This window comes from Equus przewalskii, chromosome 5, assembly GCF_037783145.1.
Source record: "Equus przewalskii isolate Varuska chromosome 5, EquPr2, whole genome shotgun sequence".
Lineage (NCBI taxonomy): Eukaryota > Metazoa > Chordata > Mammalia > Perissodactyla > Equidae > Equus > Equus przewalskii.
In genome coordinates, this window is record NC_091835.1 from 70,379,681 (window position 1) to 70,399,589 (window position 19,909).

Consider the following 19,909-nt stretch of genomic DNA (forward strand, 5'->3'; position numbering starts at 1 on the left):
CCCAGGAAGGAGAGGCCTGGTCCTCAGAGGTGAGGATTCTGGGAGCTCCTCGGGCTGCAGCTGGGCTTAGGTGCTCAAGGAAGGCGTCGAGCAGACCACAGCTCCCTTCATCATGGTGAGACTCGTCCACGTGGCTGACGGGCTCACAGCAGGGGAGGCGTCTTGGACTCCACCTAGATCTGTTGGCCCCAGCCAGGCACAAGCTTGTCTGCTGTGTCTACAGCCTCTGGGAATGGGAGCAGGAGAGGGTGGGCGGTGGGAATAGGGCAGAGAGTGGCGGGAGATGACGTTTTGCAGTCTGTTCATATCCGTTGCCCCACACGCTGTCTGCCTTGGAAAGAAACTTGCACTGGGCTGACATGAGCAGTTCCTATTCTCTGCATTGAAGTGTGTGTGTGACATTATGTCTCTCAGGGTGTAGAGCAAAAAGCGTGGGCTTAAGATGCAGTCCGGCTCAGCTGTTGAACAGCAGGGCCACTCACGTCCCTCTGGGTCCTTAGTTCTTTGCACGGCAGATGCCATGAGCATCAGCTTGCCCAGGGAAACATAAGGGAGGCAGCAACACCTACCTGGCCTATTTCACAGGTGGTCGTGGGGCCCCAGGAGATGGTGGAGGTAAATGACAGGACAGCATGAGGCTGTGCCAGTGTCAGTTATTGTGCCCAGGCTGGTCATGTGCTGGCATGTGGGGACAAGACGCAGGGAGGGAAAAGGCCCTCTGATTTTGTCCCTGTGGACAGCACTTCCCATAGTGGCCTTTGGTTTGGGGAAGAATCCAGAATTTGGATCCCCGTCACTGATTAAGAGCATTCATCAAGTTAAGGAAGTTTCTTCATACTCTTAGATTTTTAAAAGTATTTTAAAATTAGGAATTGTTGAATTTTATTAAATGCTTTTTGTGTTAATTTAGATGATCCTGTGTGATGAAGGGAGGATAAGTGATTTCCTAGAGTTTAACTAACCCTGTTACTGGGATAAACCCTGTGCGATCTGAGTCCGAAGCCTCGATTAAACAGATTGCTGCTCTGCCTTGTTGCCTTTGTGCCGGACTCCACGCTCCCTCTGGCGTCCCCAGGCCTGGTGGAGCACCCACCACTGGCACAACACAAGCGCATTTCATTCTCTCAACCACCCTTGGGGATGGGGAAGATTACCATCCCCATTTTACAGATGGAGAAAAGAGAGGCCCAGAGGAGTTAGATGACCTGCCCGTGATGGAAGGCGGATGGGTGGGCACTGGAACTGTCTAGCTGCCTCATTCGAGCACCCTTGTCTGCTCCCCTCATCTCCCTGAGCCTCCCCCCTACTCTGCTCCCCCCACCCCACAGTGTGAGGAGATAAAGGCGACCGTGCAGAAACACACGCAGAGCCTGAGGCACAGCAAGGAGGAGCTGAACAGACTCAACCAGGCTATCCAGCGGCTGACTGTGGAGGTGGACGGCGCCAAGAGTCAGGTGAGGGTGGGAGCAGGGGCGGCAGAGGGCTGATGGTGGGGGGTGTGTCCATTGTTCGTGACAACTAGACTGGACGTCTCCCCCTTCCTTCGGAATCGATGGACAGAGTTTCTCGTTGTGAGTGTCTGGGCAAACAGGAGTGTGGCTGCAGGTGCCTGGCAGGCTTACATTGCCTAGGACTCTGTATTTCACGTGGGTAAGTAATTGCCATGTGGGTAAATAGGGATGAATATGTATGCTTGTTTCTATATCGTTTTTTATGTGTATGTACATTTTTATGCCTGTGTGTTTTGTTTATCTTACACAGCATTAAATTTGAGCCCATCTTCAGAACTTAAAAGATTTTACCTAGAACTCCAGTTTTTTGGGTTCTCTTGAAAAATGTGCAGATCTGGCACTATTAAACTATGATCCCACATGGTAGTATTTGGCTGGAGAAGAGAGGACTCTACCTTCTCTGTCGTCTTCACAGGAGGATATGCTCCTGTGTATGCCACAGTCCCCACCAGTCCGTATTGCCTCTTTTGACACCGAGGCAGAGGGTTCTGGGCCGTTTACTATCCCCTTGAAAGAGAAAAGGTGCTGAACCTCTGTCTCTATCTAAAGCAAAGAAATGAAAGACCGAAAACATGAAAGAGGTTCCAGCAGTCTCAGGAAAATGGGAGTGTGTATCTCTCCTTGTGGAACTGGACACTGTTGATTATATTTAACATTTGGCGCCCACAGCCAGGCATCTGCAGATGTTTGTGTTCACGACTCAGGCTTTAGGTCTTCGGAGGGAGCTTCCCACAGGAATGCTTCCCTCCTCAGCCGCCCTCTCCGTCCAGTCCCTGGCCACGCTCCAGCCCGCAGAAGGAAAGGGTTCTGTTCCCTGTCGGTCTGTCTTGCTTTCTGCAGTTACAAGTGTCTCAGGCACTGAGGGATATTTGGGGGCCTCTCGCTTCTCCAGAAGTAATGACTTCGAGAAGGGACAAGCTGTTCAGGTTCTGGGGCGGAAGTGTGAGTGGGTGGGCCCATCGTGGTTCAGTCTCCCACCAGCCACAGCTGCGCTCATTCCCCCCCGGGTCCCTAAGCAGCAAGCACTCCTCACCAAGGCAAGCACTTATTATTATCATTTTCCCCAGAGACTACACATTAGAGCTTCCTGCGAGGAAAGGATATTCCTCCTGTTAGTTTCTCTGATGAAACCGTAATCCCAGTGCATTACGTGCTAAGGGGAATTTGATGCTTCCTGATCCGAGCTCACATTAGAAGTGTCGCCACACTGGATGTAAAAAGCTTTCTCTCAGCTGTCCCAGATGTCCGGCCCCAAATCTTCACCCTGGGAGCGGGGTACACATTTAAACCCACGTTTCCGAACAGGCGTGCTCGCTCCTCACAATGCTCTCTAATGCCTCCTTGGCCCTCCAGCCTCTGAGAAAGGTCTGGATCCTTGAGGGGAGGGGCATGGGGGCCAAGGATGTCCTTCTGTCCATGGTCTTCCCTTCGCCCCCAGCCCTGCGAACTCGAGACAGCCAAGGACTCGCCTGCTCTGCAGGAGGAAGGTGCCTCCGGCAGCGCCAAGGGCAAGCTGGCCTGGCTGGAGGCCGCCCTGCAGCGGGCCAAGCAGGACATGGTGCGGCAGCTGCGCGAGTACCAGGAGCTGATGATCGTCAAGCTGGGCCTGGACTTCGAGATCGACACCTACCGCAAGCTGCTGGAGGGCGAGGAGAGCCGGTGAGGGCTGGGCAGTGCCCGGGACAGCGAGGAAGGCAGGGACACAGGGAGGTCCCCACCTGGGTCCTCACCAGCTGGGGAGGGGTGGGGAGAGGGAGACCCGGGCATCCAGGGATTCATTCTCCCGGAGCCTGTTTTTTCCTACCCTCTTACAGCCCTCTGGAAAGGTCCCAGCTAGTGAGCACCCTTGGCCCCTGGGATGGGGCGACTCATAAAGTCATTCACTCCCAGGATCAGAGAGCAGGGGCCAGTGTGTCCATCAGGACAGCTGCAGGGACCAAGACCCAGCCAGTGGAGTAAGGTCCCCAGGGTAGAGTGCCTTCCTCTCAACTCTGCCCCTCTCCCCGCAGCCTCCAGCTGCTTACACCAGGCGGAGGGGAGGGAGAGGGAGCCCACCACGCAACAGGCATGCTGCATTCATTACCTCCCACGTTTACTCACCCCCACAAAAACCCTGGGAGGGCTACTATCCCCATTTTACAGATGAGGAAACTGAGTCTCAGAGGGTAAAGGACCACCTCAAGGACACGCAGGTAGAAAGTGATTGGCTGAGGCTTGAACGATATTCTTCAGATAATTGAGCTCTCTTCTCTGTGGTATCCTTTAAAATGCCCCTCCCTCCCCCCACCATGGTCTCTCCTTTCAAGATGTTGAGGCCAAAGAAAGTGTAGATGCGTTGCCTTCTCCCTCTTCCAAGAAGTCATCAATAGAGGGGAGAGTTATTGAATTGAAAGCAGGAAGGACTGAGTTTAAAGGTCCAGAAGGAGTCTTTACTTCAAAGAGGTGTGGGGATCCGAGAGCAGTAAGGAGGTGCAGGATGGAGAGCTCTGCGGGTCTGCCGAGGGCCGGGAGGGTTCTGTCGTGGAGGAGGATATTCTGCCTAGCAGTCAGAGGCACTCACTGCTTCCTCCTTCTCCCCGAAGGCTTGGTCTGGGATTTGGGACCGGGAGTGTCAGTAAGTAAATAAGAGGTGTGACTTGGTTAGAGGTGTCAAATCTCGACGCCCCCCGCCCCCGCTCCCCCCCGCCCCCCCCCCGCCCCTCCGCGTGCATCTTCTTGGGAAGGGCTTGTGGCTTCCCTGGACCCACCACCCAGCACTTCTTGGGGCTGCTTCCTCTGGGTGTCTCCCTTTGGTGGGGGGCCATTTCTTCTCTTGGGGATGATTCTTTGTTTTCACAGGTGTTGGGGGGAGGGGTCCTGTGGTCTGTTCTTCGTCGGGGGAGGTTCTGTCTGTTTGTCCTGGGGTGTAGGAGGAAGTTCTGTGGCTTTATCCTGTAAAAGAGACTGTTTTATTCTCGGATGGGGAGAATCTGCGTGTTTGACTTCAAGGAGGGGGGATTCTTGAGTCTGTTTCTTGGGGGAAGGGGTCTGTGTGTCTATTCCTTTAGCGAGTTTGCAGGTCTGTCTCCTGGCGGGGAGGAGGGTCAGTGCATCTGCCCCCGGGGGAGGAGTCTGTCTGTCTTCTGGGACTGAATGGGGGCGGGGCGAGGGGAAGAGGGCGTTTCCTCTCTCCAACAGCCGCTCTTCGCTCAGCCCTGGGCAGCGCCCCCACCTGCGGGCCTGGCTCTGCCGCGGGCGCGGCCCCCCCGCCGCCGCCGCCGCCGCCGCCGCCGCCGCCGCCGCCGCCTGCCGCGGGCTCCCTGGAGACGAGCGCCCCTGGCGGCGGCTGCGCGCTCTGCGGCTCCCCCGGCTGTGTCGGGGCCTTCAGCTGCACCGGCCCCCGCGGATGCTGAGCCCTCTTACCCCGCCCCGGAGAAGTCAAGGAACCCTCGCTTCTGCTCCCGAAGACTTGGCCCTGTGTCTCAGACGCCCCCTCCCACGGATCTGGCCCTCCCCTCACCTCTCCCTTTTGTCCCCCATCCTGGAGCGCAAGGTCTTGGAATGTAGATTCCTGGTCGGTGACAGACCCGTCCCCAGGGCGGAGAGCGCCTGGATGCTGTGATCCTCGGGAGGCCTGGCTTGTGGCTTATCTGCGCCCAGCCCTCTGCCCCTCTGAACTGCCCCATCCCTCTTTTCCTGGGACTCCTCCTTTGCAATAAAAAGTTCTGCAGTGGACTGAGCCGCCAGCCTGCTTGTGCCTGGTTCCTTATGCTATTGGGAAGCAAAGACAAAGCTGGCCAGACTTGGGGCGGCGACAACACTACCAAGAAGCCGCCCTCCCCTTATGGTGTGTGGGTCCGCATGACTTCAGTTTATGGTGATATTACAGAACTAGGATCCAAGGTGGGGAGGGGATGTGATCAGAGGGCCCTCGTGAAAGCCACAGAAGGGTTAATTCATGCAGAGGGTCTGCTTGTCCCCTAGTCTGGGGTCTGCAGTCAGCTCTTCCCGGCAGAGGAGCTGAGAACTGCATTCATTCATTCACTTACTCCCTCTACAAATACTTATTGAAAGCCCTCTGAGGGTCAGAGCGCTTGGTGAGTGAGACCACACTCTAATCCTGGCCATCTGGGGCAGACGTTCCTGGCGGGAGGCAGGCCCTACACAAGGAGACAGACCAGGAGAAGAGAGTGGGATGCGGAGGAGGACGAGCCTTGGACGGCTGGCCAGGGGCACTTGGGGACAGGCCCTGAGGGAGATGGCCCTGGCAGGATTGGGGCTGGGGGAGATGAACACGGTCAGGTGGCTAAGGCCCGAGTTCTAGTTTAAAGGTGATCTGATGGTTTGCTGGGAACAACCTACTAACCAGCTATGGTGGAGGAAAATGTGGGCTTTGGAGTCAGACGGCGATTCTGGCTCTGCCTCTGCTATCAGGGCTATTGCGTAGTTTGGTCTGAGTTTTCACGTGGCCACTGGACTTTCGGGGGCAGAAGACAGGCCAGTTTGGGGAGTGGGATGGCCAGCGAAGGGCTGGGTTTCCGGGCTCTTTCCTTGCCACATAGGCCCTGGAGAAGCCTCGGTTCAGAGAGCTCACATTCTTTTCTCTTGCACAAAGGATTACATCATCCACACATCCGGGGAACAATGGCTACTGCTTTCCATGTCCCTGGGTGGGGCTAAGGTACATCATTGGCCAGACGCCCTGGGTTTACCTTTTAAGGTATGCTAGAGCCAGGGTGTCTGCTGTGTTCTCCTGGGTCCCTGCCCAGAGAACAGGTATCCCAAAGGCCCCCTTCCTGGTAAACAGAGCAGTCTCATGCAAGAGGAATGTGACCCAAACTTGGCTGGCAGGCTGCCACCCACCTTGAAGGGTCGGGGACACGGCCCCACAGGACTCACGCATCAGCCCTGTTTGATCAATCCTGGGTGACAGCAACTGTGTAAACATTCTTACCAACCCTCCCAATGCTAGCACTGCCTGAAAGCAGGGCCACCCTCTGTAGGACTTGTCGGTCGGGCTCCAGTTCCCACATTTTGCTGGGAGGTAACGACATTCTCTGATTTTCAAGGTCAGGTTTTTCCTGCTCCTGCTGTGCTGGTCATGTCAGAGAAGGAACTTTGTGGGAAGCACAGGGAGAATACCACTAGGAGTTGTCGGGAGGGTTATGGTGAGCCTTCCGCAGCAGCTCTCACCCAGGGCTGGCCGCCTACGTTTTCCTTTTCCCAATCCCGAGCCTGAGGTCGGTCCGGGAGATCCCAAGGGCTGTGGGATTTGAGACTCTTGCTGGGCCAGGGCCACGTGGGCCACCAGCAATGTTTGTGGTTTGGGGACAGATTCTCTGAGTGGCTCCCCTGGCCCTGGGCCACATTCCAGCCCGGGGAGGGAGAGAACTGCTATTTACGGTGCATTTATGGAGAGTCAGTCACCAGCCCATTTACAAACTTTGTGAGTGGGTGACTTCTGAAGGGAAAGGGTCGTCACGGTTCGGTCGTGGCTTCTCAGCAGGAGGAGGACCAGAAGGGGTGAACCTTCTGTCGGCTCCCCATGCCTGCCTCACACTTAATACACTTAAACGTGATGGAGGCAACTTCGAGTCCATTGATGGACGCCCGTCGAGGCCAGTGACCGCTCATCCGTCCATCTCCAGGCCTAGAGGTGAACGGGGCTGGGCCCTGCGGTCCTGTTGGCCTGTCCTCGGATGTCTTGGGCCCTCTTCTTTCACCATTAACGTGTCTCGCCCTATGGAAACCCCATGGGAGTCTCTTGATGGGTCTAATTGTCATCCTCCTGTTGCAGTTTCAGCTGCGATGTATTAACCAGGCCCGCCTGGACTGAGAAGGAAGGTCGGATTCTGTTCCCCATTTGCTGTTACCTTGGCCCAACTCTTCCCCTGTTTCCGGGCCCCAGTCCCGCCCTCCCGCAGCTCTTACTGGTGAAGATTCATTTATCCTTTTTCCTTTTCCTCCTGGCTTAACCTCTCTGCACCACAGTTGATCTGTAAAGTAAGAATGGGACCCGTCACAGGGCAGTTTGAGAATTAAATATATTACTGTAGGCAGAGTGCTTAAACATAATAAGAGCTATCTAAATGTAATTAACGTTTCACTCACTGGAGTTCTGGGCAAGGGTTTTGACTACCTTCGAAGAAGGCGTTACAAAGTCCAAGGCCAACTGGCCTTCCTCTGGCCCCACTGGAGCCGGAGTGCCCATAAAGCAGTGGGGGTGGGTAGGTGAGCCCGGGGCTAGAGCTCGGGCCCCTAGCCAGAGGGCACCTCCCCAGTGTGACAGCCAGCAGCACCCGCCCATCACCAGTCTCACCTCAGCCCAGTTCTCCATCCGTGAGCCCACCTCAGCAGCACATGAGTCCACTTGTGCACCCACATTGCACTCATGTCCACATGTACCCACAAAACTCCTCTCTTTAGCATGTCTACCCAGCAGACACACATTCACACATGTAATCACATGTCGAGAAACCCTCCGGCACCCACACATATGTGTTTCCACACAGATGCCCGGAGATGTGCGCACACCTGGGTGCAATCCTGCTGTTCCACTCACAGACAGCTGCCCGTAGACGGAGCTGTGCAGAATGAAGATGCTGACAGTGTGCACCCAGCGCAGCTGCATGGTGCCCAAGCTCCCTGCTTCCCTCCAGCTCCTAGTCCTGTCCTCCGTCTCCAGCAGAAGAAGAGAGCTTTCAATTGGTAAGGGACCTTAGCAGCCATCCGGTCCAAACATTTTTTCTCACTTGTGAATACACTAAGGCTCAGAGAGGGGAAGGGCTTGCTAAAGGACACACAGCAAGGTGTTCATTTCCTCCCTGTTCTGCATCGTGGGCATTGTGTGTTAAATCACTCCCCCTGTCCCTCACCTGAGCCTGTCCAGGAGAGGGAGCCTAGAGGGAGGCGAGGATTGTGGCTCTGGAGCAGGAAAGAGGAGAAGGTTCAGAGCTGGAGGGAGGGTGAGAGAGTGGAGGAGGCAGGTCATCAAGGTCCGGATGGGCTGATGAGACCAGCGAGAGGGGAAGGGAGGGGTCAGTTGGCAGAGCTGAGAAGTCCCTCGAGCTGGTGCCTTCTGAGCTGGGGAGGGATGGAGGGATGGAGCGGGTGCCCGGGCCTCAGGTCCAGACTCCTGATGGGGCTGCTTCTGAGCTGTGTGGCGTCACAGCACAGAGGGCTGGCTAGAACAGTGGCACACTCTGGAACTCTCCCAGGGCTCTGTCCTGCTCAGAATTCCATCACAGGGGTGGAGGGCCGGGTTGGTGGCCAGGAGAACAGGGATTGGTCCTGTCCCTTCAAAGAGCCCTTGTCTTTTCAAACCACTGGCTTCTGGTCTCTAAATATTCTTAATTATTTCCATTGCCCTGAGGGCTCACATTTCTGCTCCAGTTTTCTGGGCCTGGGACTGGAAGTGTGGAGATTCACCCCGCTGTCCAGATGTATGTTGGGGGACTCGCCTTGGCCCATAGTGAAGCTGAGGGACCATCTCCCTACTCCCACCGCCACTTGTAAGGGCCTTTTCAATATGTGTGTGCATGTGGGGGGCTGGGGGGGACAACAGTTCCCTGCATGGAGGAGCTCCATGGCCCTGGAAGACGTGGAGAGTTCTCTCTGATCACAGATATAAGTGTAAAGAGAGGCAGGCCACAGCCGTGTCCCTGGAGGGATTGCTACTTTATATTCTGAAGAAGAATACAACTAACGAGAAACACATATTGTGGTTATTTTGTGGCAGGCAAGAAGCATGTTATGATGTGAAATTCCTTAACCCTCCCATCAGCGCTATGAGGTAAGTGCTCTTATCATTCTCAATTTAGACATGCGGAAACTGAGGCACAGAGAGGGTAAGTAAATGCTCAAGGTCACTCAGCTAGGAAGAAACAGAGCCCAGTTTGGACCCCAGCAGTCTGGCTCCAGAGCCCGGGTGCTCACCTCTACGCCACATCATCTTCTTGCTGCATGCTGTTTTCTATCTTTGGGGGTAATGTATCAGCTATGGCAGGCCCCCAAACCCCCAAAGGACTCCATTAAAAAAAAAGGTAGCCGCATCAAAGGCTTTCTGAAAGTTTAAGTCATGTTCACGTATTTACCCCTTAAAGAATTCTCATAAATTACTCAGGCGTGAGTCTCCCCCACGAAGCAGTGAGTGATGTTTCCTTAAGCTTGGAGTGACTGGTGAATCAAATTTTTGTTATCCATCAGTTGGCAGTTGGGCACAGGGATGTTTTCTGGGAGGCAGCTGTGGTTTAGTGAAGTGAGCACTGGAGTGGCATTCAGGGTTCATCCCCCAGCTGCACCACTGACCTCAGTGCCAGTCAGGCCCAGCAGCCACCTGTGTCTGAGCTCCATCTGAGAGATGTATCATGAAGGTGGGGTGGATAAAATCACATCTTGTGGGGGCCCAGCGCAACTCTTGGCTAAATCTGAGACTGCTGTGACCCCAGGGACGGAGGACCGTCCTGGAGACCCCAGACTAGGCCTTTTTCTGCTTCTTGTGACTTTGGGGACCCTCCTAAACCGCGACCCTTGAGGAAGATAACAGAGGTGCAGACAAGGCGCAGGGTTGGCTACATTGATTTATTGGAAACACAGAGACAGAGACGGACACGGCAGACGAGGAAAGGAAAAGGCTGGGGGTTTCTGGCTATTGGCCCCACGGCAGCCTGGTCCTCTCTGCGCCGCAGCTCCCTTCCTGCGTGCGCCAAAGGGACTTCTTTCTGGGGTAGCCCTTCCCAGCAGAAAGAGGCAGACGGAGGAAAAGGGGATCGCAAGTAGACGTGAGAGGCCAGGAGTGGGGCGGGCCTTTCAAAGCGCCAGGGAAGTAGCGGAGTGCCTGCTCCGCCCAGGCATGGGCGGGGCTGGACCAGGCGGGGCGGGCCGGGCCAGGCTGCGTAGGGGAGATGCCTGGGCCGGGGGTTTGAGCTGGGGCGCCTAACATTTGCGGCAGCTGCTGGCGTAGGAGCCCACGCCGCAGGAGCTGATGCCGCAGGAGCCCACGCCGCCGGTGCCCAGGCCACAGGACGTGATGGAGTTGCAGGGCGCGCAGGGGGCGCACAGGCCGGTGCTCACCGCCAGGTTCCCGGTGCAGGGGGCGCTGCAGACGCTGCCCGTCACAGGCCGGGAGCCCGACACGCAGAGGTCCCCGCAGACGACCCCGCCCCGGGAGCTGCTGACAGCTGCGAACGCCAGAGACCCCGCTGAGTCAAAATTCTAGGGGGCGAGTCATCCCGCTTCCCTGACGATGCCCCTCCCCAGGCCCTGAGTGCTGGGTTTTAAAAGTCAGGAGCATCTTTACTTGACCACTCTAGGTCCATTTAGCCTCAAAGCTGTGGGTTTTCCTGCTCGCTGACCCCAAATCCCTCCTGCTGGGAGGTCAACCCACTCTTTCATAGTTAGGTTTCAGGGAAACCCCTCCTCCCGGACTCCGCCATCCCTTCCGGGAAGGGAGTAATCCGTCCACATAGGGCCCGTGCTACTCACAGACATTCACAGCCCCAACGCCTTCACACAGCCTGACAGGGAAGGAGAAAAAGGCAACGTTAGTGGCTCCCCAGAGCTGCAGACAGAGCACCACAAACCCCGGGGGGGGGTCGCCCACAGGAGGTCAATACTGCAGGAGCAGAGGGTCTGAGGGAGGGGAGGGAGGGGAGGGAGGGGCCCTCCCAAACTGCGCTCTCCCCAAGAGTGATCTGTAATACGTTTGTCCCAGACCGCTGGCACTGTTGAGCCAGGAGAAAGGGTGGCCTTAGTTCAAGGGGCAGGAAGGGGCAGCTCAGGGCCAGGGTGGGTTGGGCCCCACCTCTGCTCCTCGCCCTCCAGCAGGCGCCTGTAGGTGGCGATCTCGATGTCCAGGCCCAGCTTGGCGTTCATCACCTCCTGGTACTCCCTGAGCAGGCAGGCCATGTCCTGCTTGGCCTTCTGCAGGGCCTCCTCCAGCCCGGCCAGCTTGCGGCGGGCGTCAGTGAGGGCCACCTCGCCCTGCTGCTCAGCCTGGCTCACAGCCACCTCCAGCTTGGAGTTCTGGGGACCCAGAAGAGAACAGGGTGGGTTGTGGTCCCTGGGTCTCTCTGTCCATTTCCTGCATGTGTCCAGGCCTCCCACCCAGCTGGGAACACCCCAGAACAGGCCTTTTGCCCTCATCCCCTGGGTCTCCCTGAGTGACCGCAACCAGGGACCCTACTCATGCACATGGGCTGGGGGATGAATGGTGAGATCCACATGGGGCACACACTGTCGGAGGGACCCAGGTAGGCCCCAAACGAGCATTACCTGGCTCTTGGCATTCTCGATCTCGGCGGTCAGCCTCTGGATCATGCGGTTCAGCTCGTTGATCTCCTCCTTGGTGCGGCGCAGGGTCTCCCCGTGCCGGACCACCGTGGCCTTTATCTCCTCGCACTGGGGGGAGGCAGAGAGGCTCCTGAGGCTCAGGATGGGACATCCCATCCATTCAGGACACCAGCGATGATAGTGCAGGTTGTACAGTGCTCAACCTGTGCAACCATACGTGGCAGCCCTGCCCTGCCTTGCTAACATACACCTCACATCCCTCCCACGGCCATGTCAGGAGGCAGGTGCTCTGTGCCACTCACCTTGCTGCGGTACCAGGACTCCGCCTCAGCCCGGCTGCGGTTGGCGATGTCGTCGTACTGAGCCTTGATCTCAGCCAGGATGTTGTCCATGTTCAATTCCCGGCTGTTGTCCATCTTGACGATGACCGAGGTGTCTGAGATGTGGGCTTGAAGGACACGGATCTCCTGCAGATGGTGGGGGCAGTGGGTGGAAGGAATTGCTCACACAGCCTCCCCTACCAGCCTATATGCAGTCTTCTCAGCCCTTCCCGGGGCTCCAGCCCCTGTGCCCTCTGACAGCCTCATGGATGGCCACCCCTGCCCAGATGCCGTCCACCTCCAGTCCCAGACCAAAGGCCTCTCTTCCAGGCCGGCTGCCTGATTTCTACCTGGACCACAAGCCCTCACCTCCTCATACAGTCGCCGTAGGAAGTCGATCTCCTGGGTCAGCGCCTCCACATTGGCCTCCAGGTCCGACTTGCGGAGGTAGGCGCAGTCCACGTCCTGGGAAGGTGGGGGGCCCTTTGAGCTCAGTGGAGCCCTGGTGATCGTCACCCCAAACTCCTCTCTTCCCACCCATTCCGTGGAGGCCAGGGGGAAAGGATTCCCCAGTGTTCCCATTCCCATCCCATCTCCACACCTTCCCACCTCCAGGACGGGCCTCACCACCTCCTCCTCTTCTAAGAACAGACCCTGGTGCCTTGGAGATGGGCCACCAGCCTTTCCCCCCTCCCACCTGAGACATCTTGTCCCCCCACCTCTCCTTTTTACCCTCCCCTCTTCCAGGAAGCCTGTCAGACTGACTCCCCATCTCGGCCACCTTGACCCTTGCCTGTCCCCCACAGTCCTCCAAGACTGCCCCTTGCCCCATGGCTCTGCTCCATCCGCCCCAAACCCTGGCACTGTGGCCCTGCTCTTGGTCAGACTTGCCACAGTGCTAGACAGGACCCTGTCCCTCCACAGAGAGACTGAAGCTGCCGTGCCCGTGTGTGGACCCCAGCCACAGACCACAAACTCGGAGGCAGAGCAGGACATCCAGGGGGTGACCCAGCCGTGTCCCTGCCCCAGGGCCGGGTGCTAGCGGATATTCCAAGGTTACAGCCCTTTGTCAAAGCCCTGGACGTGCCTTCCGGGACCTGATCTCTGGGGATTTGCCATCCTGAGGTGGCGAGGGCACTGTGCCCCACACTGAGGTGGCGGCCCTGGGTCTCCCCTAGCAGAGCCTGTCACTCCGAGAGCCCTCGTGTCTGTGCCCACCCATCCCACGTTACCCACCTTCTTCAGAGCCACAAACTCATTCTCGGCTGTTGCTCTCAGAGAAACTTCCTCCTCATACCTGAAGCACAAGAGGGCAGAGACGGGGGTCACAGCAGAGCAGGTCTCCCCGACCCCCTCCACTCATCCCAGGGAAGGGGGAAGTGTCAGGACCCCCCGCCCCTCAACACAGCTGGCTCCTGGCAGCCCTGCCGGGTCCTTCCTGCTTGGACTGGGGTGTGTCTGTCACTCTTTCTCCACCGAAAAGGCTGGAGTGGCTAATCTTCTGGGACCTCACAGCCCTGTTCCCAAAGCTGCTCTGAGTTCCTCTCAGGAGGCGGATAAGCCTCAGCACCCAGCCCCACGCAGGAGTGGACAGCACCAGCTCTGGGGCGCTGAGGCCCCACCTCCCCTCCTCTGGAGTCCATCTTGGCTCAGGTGTGGGGGCCTATGAGACCCATCGGCCGTCAGCACTCAGCACCCTTGGCAGTGGGATCCCCCAGAGCTCCAGGACCCGGGAGCCCTGAGGGACCAGATGCTCACATTGGGTCCAGGGGCTATGGTTGGAACCTGGTGGTCAGGAGAAGAAGGCCTGGGAGATGGCAGAAGGCCCTCCCACAGAGCACAGGGGGCAGCTGCCAGGTGAGCAGGCTCAGAGGAGAGAAGGCTGAAGTCGGGGAGAGCTGCAGGGGAACCCGGCCTGCTACTCGCACAGGTAGCTGGGCCACAACTGCACCGATGAGGAGACCCTGCCTCACACTCCTACCCCGGCCTGCACGGCCATGTGCCCTGCTTGGAAATCCTTCTTGTGTCTAATCCGCTGGGCTTTAGCCTGAGTCATTTCCTGGGCCCAGCATCCCTCCTGGCTGCCTCACCTCTTCTTGTAGCCCTCCAGCACCTCCTGCACGTGGTTGAGCTCTGAGGCCAACCTCCCGCTGTCGGCCTCCACGCACTCGGCCTCCCGCCGCAGCGTCTCGATGTAGCCACTGAACAGAGGCTCCAGGTTGCTGTCGCAGCACTTGCGGTTCTGGTAGAACTGCCACTTGGTCTCCAGCAGCTTGTTCTGCTGCTCCAGGAAGCGCACCTGCCATTTGGGGTGGGGAGGAGGGGTCAGATGGCTCCTGGTGCCTCAAATGCATTTTTGGGGGGAGAGAGGTGATTGCTTTAAGGTAAACTGCCAGCCCAGAGCTCCGCAGAGATGACAGAGCTGGGCAGTGAGAGACAGGGCCACTGCTGGATTTCTTGACTGGGTCTATGTCTTCATTTTCCAGCTTAGAGATGGGAGCAAGAGGCTGGGGAAGGTCAGTCCCACTCCAGGTAAATTGAGTTATCCCGACCTGATGAGTCCAGGTGGGTGTGGTCAGGACTCAGTAGAGGTCTCTTCCTCTGCCCTGAGTGCCTATCCTGAGTGGTGGGTATGTTTCAGGTAGGACGTGATCAAGGATACCCAAGCAAAAGGTGACCCTGTTATCCTGTTCCTATTTCTTATGTGCATTTCTTGTGTCTTGTGTGCATGTACGTCCTCCTCCTCTGACAGGCAGTGCCAAGCCTTGTCCTTGTCTCTCTGTGGGGACCCTGCCTGTCTGGATAGAGATTGTATTTAATAACAGTGCTATTAAATCAGGAGCCCCTGCCCTATACTCATCTCTGTGTCTGTCTGTCCTGGATGTGTGTCCATCTCTTCCATCAGACTGGGAGCTCACCTGGACCACATCCCTCCTGCCCCTGACTACCTCTTCAGTGCACAGCCCAGGAAGGGAAGGTTCAGGAAAGGCGTGATCAAGGACACCCACCTTGTCGATGAAGGCAGCAAACCTGTTGTTGAGGATCTTGATCTGCTCCTTCTCCTCGTGCTTCACGCACTGCGCGTTGGGGTCGATCTCCAGGTTGAGGGGCGCCAGGAGGCTCTCGTTGACCGACACGGTGGTGATGCAGGGCGGGCTGGGTCCGCACACGCCGCCAGAGCGGTATCCGAAGCTGCGGCCGCAGGAGCCAGCGCGGAAGCCCCCACAAACGCTGCGGCTGCCGAAGCCGCCGGCGAGTCCGCGGTAGCAGGAGATGCCGCGGTAGGGGGCGGCCGTGATGCAGCAGCGGCCGGGCCGGGGCCCGCAGGCCGACACGCAGCTGAAGGCCCGGCTGCTGAATCCTGATCCGCAGGCCATGGTGCTTCTGGAGGTTTGGGTTGCAGAGTACAAGGTGTGAGGTCTGGAGTCTTGCTGGAAACTCCAATACGCTCCTCTCGGCGCCCCGGTCCTATTTATGCTGGGATCTGAGCAGGCTGGGCTCTGCGATGGGGTTGGGGCAATTTGTGCTTTATAGGCTTGGGCGGTTAGGCGGGCTGTGCCTCTCTAGAATGTGGTTTAATGGTGGAGTGGCCCGCACCCTCCTCTGTGTAAAGGATGCCAACCCCTGGGCCATCGGGGACTCAGCATGTTTCATCTTCAAAGTGCCTCGCCAACAGGACTTTCACGCATCTGAGGGTTTGCTGGGAGAAGGGCAGGGCAAGTGGGGGGGGGGGGGAGGAGTGGGGCCAGGAGAAGGGGAAGAGAAGGGAGGAGGAGGGGACCTGTGTGCGTGTAGGGGATGAGTGGGGAGGGGACCCAGGAAAGATTGAGATATTAGCAAAACGTCTAGAAGTTTCCATTCCAGTAGTGGCCGAGAGGCTACTAAACCACGAATCTGGATTTTCCTCATCCCCAAATGGTCCAGTGGGCTGATCAAAACATCTGAACTTTCCTACTGTGGCAGCAGCCAGCAGATTATTAAATATTTGTGTTTTATGGCTTTTTCAACTTTTATTATGAGAGTTTTCAAACATATAGAACAATTGAAAGAACGGTATAAAGACATCTGGTGATGTTCCCCCTCGATACCTGGAGTCAACAGATGTTCACACGCGGCCACCTTTGCGTTCACATGTGCCCGCTCATCTGGCAGTCACAGAAAGTGTGGCGCGTAACCCTCAAACACCTCGGCGTGTGTTTCCTAACATAAGGACAGCACCATTTTCACATGCGAGAAAATGAACAATTCCAAAGAGTCATTTACTACCCACTCCATATTCCATTTTCCCAATTGTCCCGAGAATTTTAAAAAATAGGTTTTATGCGAGTTAACCTGTGGCTCTATTCCTCGTGTTTTCCATAAACTGGGAGTGAATTCCAGAGCTGAGCTGTTCAATATGAAGCCCATAGGCACAAGTGGCTATTTAAATTTAAATTAATTGAAATTAAATTAAAAATCGAATCCTGCAGGTGCACTAGCCGCATTTTAAATCCTCACTAGTCACACGTGACTGGTGGCCTCCTGATCGGATAGCACAGATCTAGAATGTTTCCACCACAGCATAAGTTTCTGTTGGATGGACCAGAGTGGTCCAGAGGCTGGGTGATGTTTAGCTTAAACATTGTGGGGCAGAATACTTCGTAATAATGCTATATTACCCCTTATTGTATCACAAAGTGTCAGGTTGTCCTGTTGGTGGTGCCACACTGATTCGCTTGAATACATATTTCTCTTTACAATGGGACAGGCCTCTGTAGGGAGATGTGGGTCCTATTTTAATAAGAGGATATTTGCTTTTCACTGGACACCTACTATGTGATCATCGCTATATGCCATATACGATCTCCAGTTCTTGCATCAACCATATGAAGTATGTACCACTATTCTCATTTTACCGATGAGGAAACTGAGGCTCCAAGAGGTTAAATAACTCAGCTACAGTCTCCCAGGTGGTAAGGAGTGGAGCCCAGGAGATGCAATGCCTTCTTGCCTACAAGCTATGGCAACCCCTGGATTTCCTAATCCTTGGAAAATTTCAAGAGGGTAAATTTCAAGAGGGTAGAGAACGTTGTTTAGGAGGGGATATCTGTGGATTCAGGATTGGGGAGAGTCAGTCTAAGGAAGATGGGCAGGGTCAGAGGGGGCTGGGACGGTTAGAACTGGGAGGGGCCAATGGGGCGTGATTTGGTACAAGGGCAATGCGAGGCTGGGGCTGAGGGGCATGGGTTGGATCACAGGACACTGCGGCTGAGATCTGAAGGGAGGGGATGGGAAACGGCAGTTTAGTTATCTGTATACCTCTGCTGACTGTAAGCAGCTTGATCAGTCGTACTGTGTTCTGCTGACCCACAAAGCACCCCCTCTCCAATGGAGCAGGTCCGGAAAAAAGATCCCGTAAAGTAAGGGGTTTGCATTAAATGGAAGAGAAGACAAGAGGAGTGAAATGAGTGGTTGGCAGCCCCCTTTAGCTGCTGTGCCTTAGGGGGAGGGCAGGCAGAGCAGCTTAGGGATGGAGGAAGCAGGCGGGGTTGGTGGGGAAGGAGAAGAAAGGAGAAGAGAAGAAGAGAGGGCTCAGGGCAGGGCTGTGTCTCTGTGCAAAACGTTCTGGAGCGAAGCCTGGTGACAGGACAGACGGGGTCATGGACTGTGTCAGCTACCTGGTCATCCCAGAGGAGGGAGTGGCACCTGCTGTCACTTTATGTGTTTGGGGAACTGGGCGAGCACTTCCGAGGCCCTTTGTACCTTCCCTGCAATTCCGGGCCCTGGCCTCAGTTGAGCCCTGGGCTCCCAGCTGGCTGGTGTCCTGAGAAGCGCTGAGTCAAGGTGATCTCGCACGCGCGGTGCCGTCTCTCCCAGCCTAACTCCTTGTAAAAACGCCCCGCACACACACGCGCTAATTACCCACGGCTGGCCCTTACTAAGCAGTTTTAAGGAAGCGAGAAGCAATTTAAAACAAGGTGCAAAAAAATTCAAATGTGACCCATGTCGTTAAACTTCAGGTGTTAATTGCTGCTAATTGTTGAAGACTGGAAAGGACATTCAGCCTGTGTGGTTTCTTTGAATGAAAAAGCTTGTGGTGGGGGAGGTGGGGGCTGGCCAGAACTGCCCCTTTACCGTCTTGGCTCTGGCAATGCGAGCTTTATGGAGGTTAACATTGTTTTTATTGTGAAATACGTCACACACACACCCTCAAGAATGGATAGGTGGTGTGCCTACCACCTATAGGAAGAAATAGGACATCCGTGGAACTTGGAGCTTCCTCTGAGCCTCATTCTGATCGCAGCCCCTTCCCTCCTGGCCAAGGGACGGCCCCCCTCTGGGATTTTGTGTTGAATCGTTCCTTTGCTTTTCCTTACAGTTTTAGTAAGCACATGTCTGCATGATGGTGCACAAACCAATGTATGCATAAACCTAAACCACGCATTGTTTAGTGTCCCAGTTTTTGAACTTCACGTAAATGGAACCTTATTGTGTGTGTTCTTTCCTGTCTGGTTTCTTTGGTTTGGTGTTGTTTCCTGTAGCTGTGTTGTGTTCATTGTCACTGTGGGTTGTACTCATTGTTCGGCTACGCCGCAGTATATTCCTCTTTCCGCTCCACTGGCCTCATGCTTGTTCCCAGGGTTTGTATTACGGACAGAGCTGACATGAACATTCTTTTCCATGTCTTCTGATGCATTTATGCAAGAGTTGTTCTAGGGTATATGGTTATTTTTTAAAATTATGCAAGTCATATATGTTTAGTGTAGAAAGCTATTTTATGAATATTCTTCCAAACTTACAAAATAATGTCTCCTGATGTTCATCTTACTTTTACTAGATACTACACTGAGAGCTCCAAATGCGTTAATACATTTAATTTTTACAATTGCCCTCTGAGGCAGGTGTTATTATTCTTGTTTTACCGGTGGGGACCCCAAGGCCTAGGGAGGTTTAGAGACTTGCTCAGGTCATGTAGTTAGTGGCAGAGCTGGCACTTAGAGCTTGGTGTGTTTGACCCCCGTGCAAGGGATGAATTGATTCCATTGCACTCTCATCCATCACCACTCGCCCTCATTACAGATATCACACAGCAGGCAATGTCTGCATATGACGTGATGCCCTTCATGGTGCTTTCAGGGTTCAGAGGATGGAGGAGAGCTCACCCATGTTCGTGCCGAGCTTCCAGTGCTACAAGACAAGCTGGACACATAACCAGATCATGAACAAAAATGCAAACCCTACAACACATCAATGGGTATAGACGCTTGGTTCATGGGTCTATTCCAAGGGCCTGGCACATAGTAGGTACTCAACAAATTTTTGTTGAATGAGTGAAATGAATACAAGCTGCATATTAAGTGCTGAGTAATGGAGCCATCAAAGCTTGGTGGTTAATTGTGCAAAGCTTTCTGGTAGGATGGGGTGGGGACCAGATGAAGCAGACCAGAGGACAACCATTCCTGGGGGTGGGGTGGGGTGGGGTGGGGTGACATTCCTGGCTGGGGACTGAAGGAAGGATGAAGTGAGCAGATGCATCTTTGACCAAAGCAAAGTCTTTGACCTGAATGATGACAAGGTAGTAGGCAAAGCCAGCCAATGAGGGCAAGAATCCTGGAGGGCTTGGGGCAGTAGAGACTGGGAGGAGGGTTGGGGAAGGAAAGAGAGAAGTGGCTGGGAGGTAGGTCTGAAGGAAAATGGAAGAAGAAGATGCTTGGTCTTAGACTATTACCCTCTAGGGCCACTTGGAAGAAGGATGGAGACTGGCTAAGGGGTGAGGAGAATGGGAGGAAGGAGAGATTGGAGGAGACAGAGGGAGGAGGAAGGAAGTGG

The 19,909-nt window shown here is 55.4% G+C and overlaps 2 protein-coding genes and 1 long non-coding RNA gene across 7 annotated transcripts; 2 read left to right on the plus strand and 1 right to left on the minus strand.

The window, feature by feature from the left end:
* The first annotated feature begins 3 nt into the window (after nucleotides 1–3).
* On the plus strand, nucleotides 4–5,229 carry LOC103558871 (keratin, type II cuticular Hb6-like). Of its 5 annotated transcripts, none has more exons than XM_070621389.1 (5): nucleotides 4–115; nucleotides 1,329–1,454; nucleotides 2,950–3,170; nucleotides 4,094–4,125; nucleotides 4,689–5,229. In XM_070621389.1, the coding sequence occupies exons 1-5, from the start codon at nucleotides 113–115 to the stop codon at nucleotides 4,901–4,903; spliced, it is 597 nt and encodes a 198-aa protein (XP_070477490.1). In that variant the 5' UTR covers nucleotides 4–112; the 3' UTR covers nucleotides 4,904–5,229. The 5 variants fall into 5 exon arrangements, with proteins under 5 accessions (XP_070477490.1, XP_070477491.1, XP_070477492.1 ...); XM_070621390.1 differs by having other exon boundaries at nucleotides 4,704–5,229; XM_070621391.1 differs by having other exon boundaries at nucleotides 5–115; nucleotides 2,992–3,170.
* A 3,635-nt stretch (nucleotides 5,230–8,864) lies between these two features.
* Nucleotides 8,865–12,547, plus strand: LOC139083596 (uncharacterized). Its single transcript, XR_011540451.1, has 3 exons — nucleotides 8,865–9,001; nucleotides 9,229–9,282; nucleotides 12,431–12,547. It is a non-coding gene; the product is annotated as an uncharacterized lncRNA (long non-coding RNA).
* LOC103546069 (keratin, type II cuticular Hb1) lies at nucleotides 10,052–17,217 on the minus strand. The gene is made up of 9 exons (XM_070621383.1): nucleotides 15,109–17,217; nucleotides 14,191–14,399; nucleotides 13,337–13,397; nucleotides 12,470–12,565; nucleotides 12,083–12,247; nucleotides 11,763–11,888; nucleotides 11,293–11,513; nucleotides 10,974–11,005; nucleotides 10,052–10,669 (listed from the first exon to the last, which is right to left on the minus strand). Exons 1-9 carry the CDS (start codon nucleotides 15,475–15,477, stop codon nucleotides 10,425–10,427), a joined length of 1,524 nt encoding a protein of 507 aa, XP_070477484.1. The 5' UTR covers nucleotides 15,478–17,217; the 3' UTR covers nucleotides 10,052–10,424.
* Nucleotides 17,218–19,909: the final 2,692 nt, after the last annotated feature.

Bases quoted from the DNA above. Each gene is read 5' to 3' on its own strand.
- LOC103558871 (XM_070621389.1), top strand. The intron at 1,455-2,949 runs GTGAGGGTGGGA...CTTCGCCCCCAG, and splicing joins TGGACGGCGCCAAGAGTCAG to CCCTGCGAACTCGAGACAGC. The intron at 3,171-4,093 runs GTGAGGGCTGGG...TTCTCCCCGAAG, and splicing joins CTGGAGGGCGAGGAGAGCCG to GCTTGGTCTGGGATTTGGGA.
- LOC103546069 (XM_070621383.1), bottom strand. From the start codon at position 15,477: ATGGCCTGCGGATCAGGATTCAGCAGCCGGGCCTTCAGCTGCGTGTCG. The intron at 13,398-14,190 runs GTGAGGCAGCCA...CTTGTGCTTCAG, and splicing joins CTGGAGGGCTACAAGAAGAG to GTATGAGGAGGAAGTTTCTC. The intron at 11,006-11,292 runs GTGGGGCCCAAC...CTTCCCTGTCAG, and splicing joins CTGGAGGGCGAGGAGCAGAG to GCTGTGTGAAGGCGTTGGGG.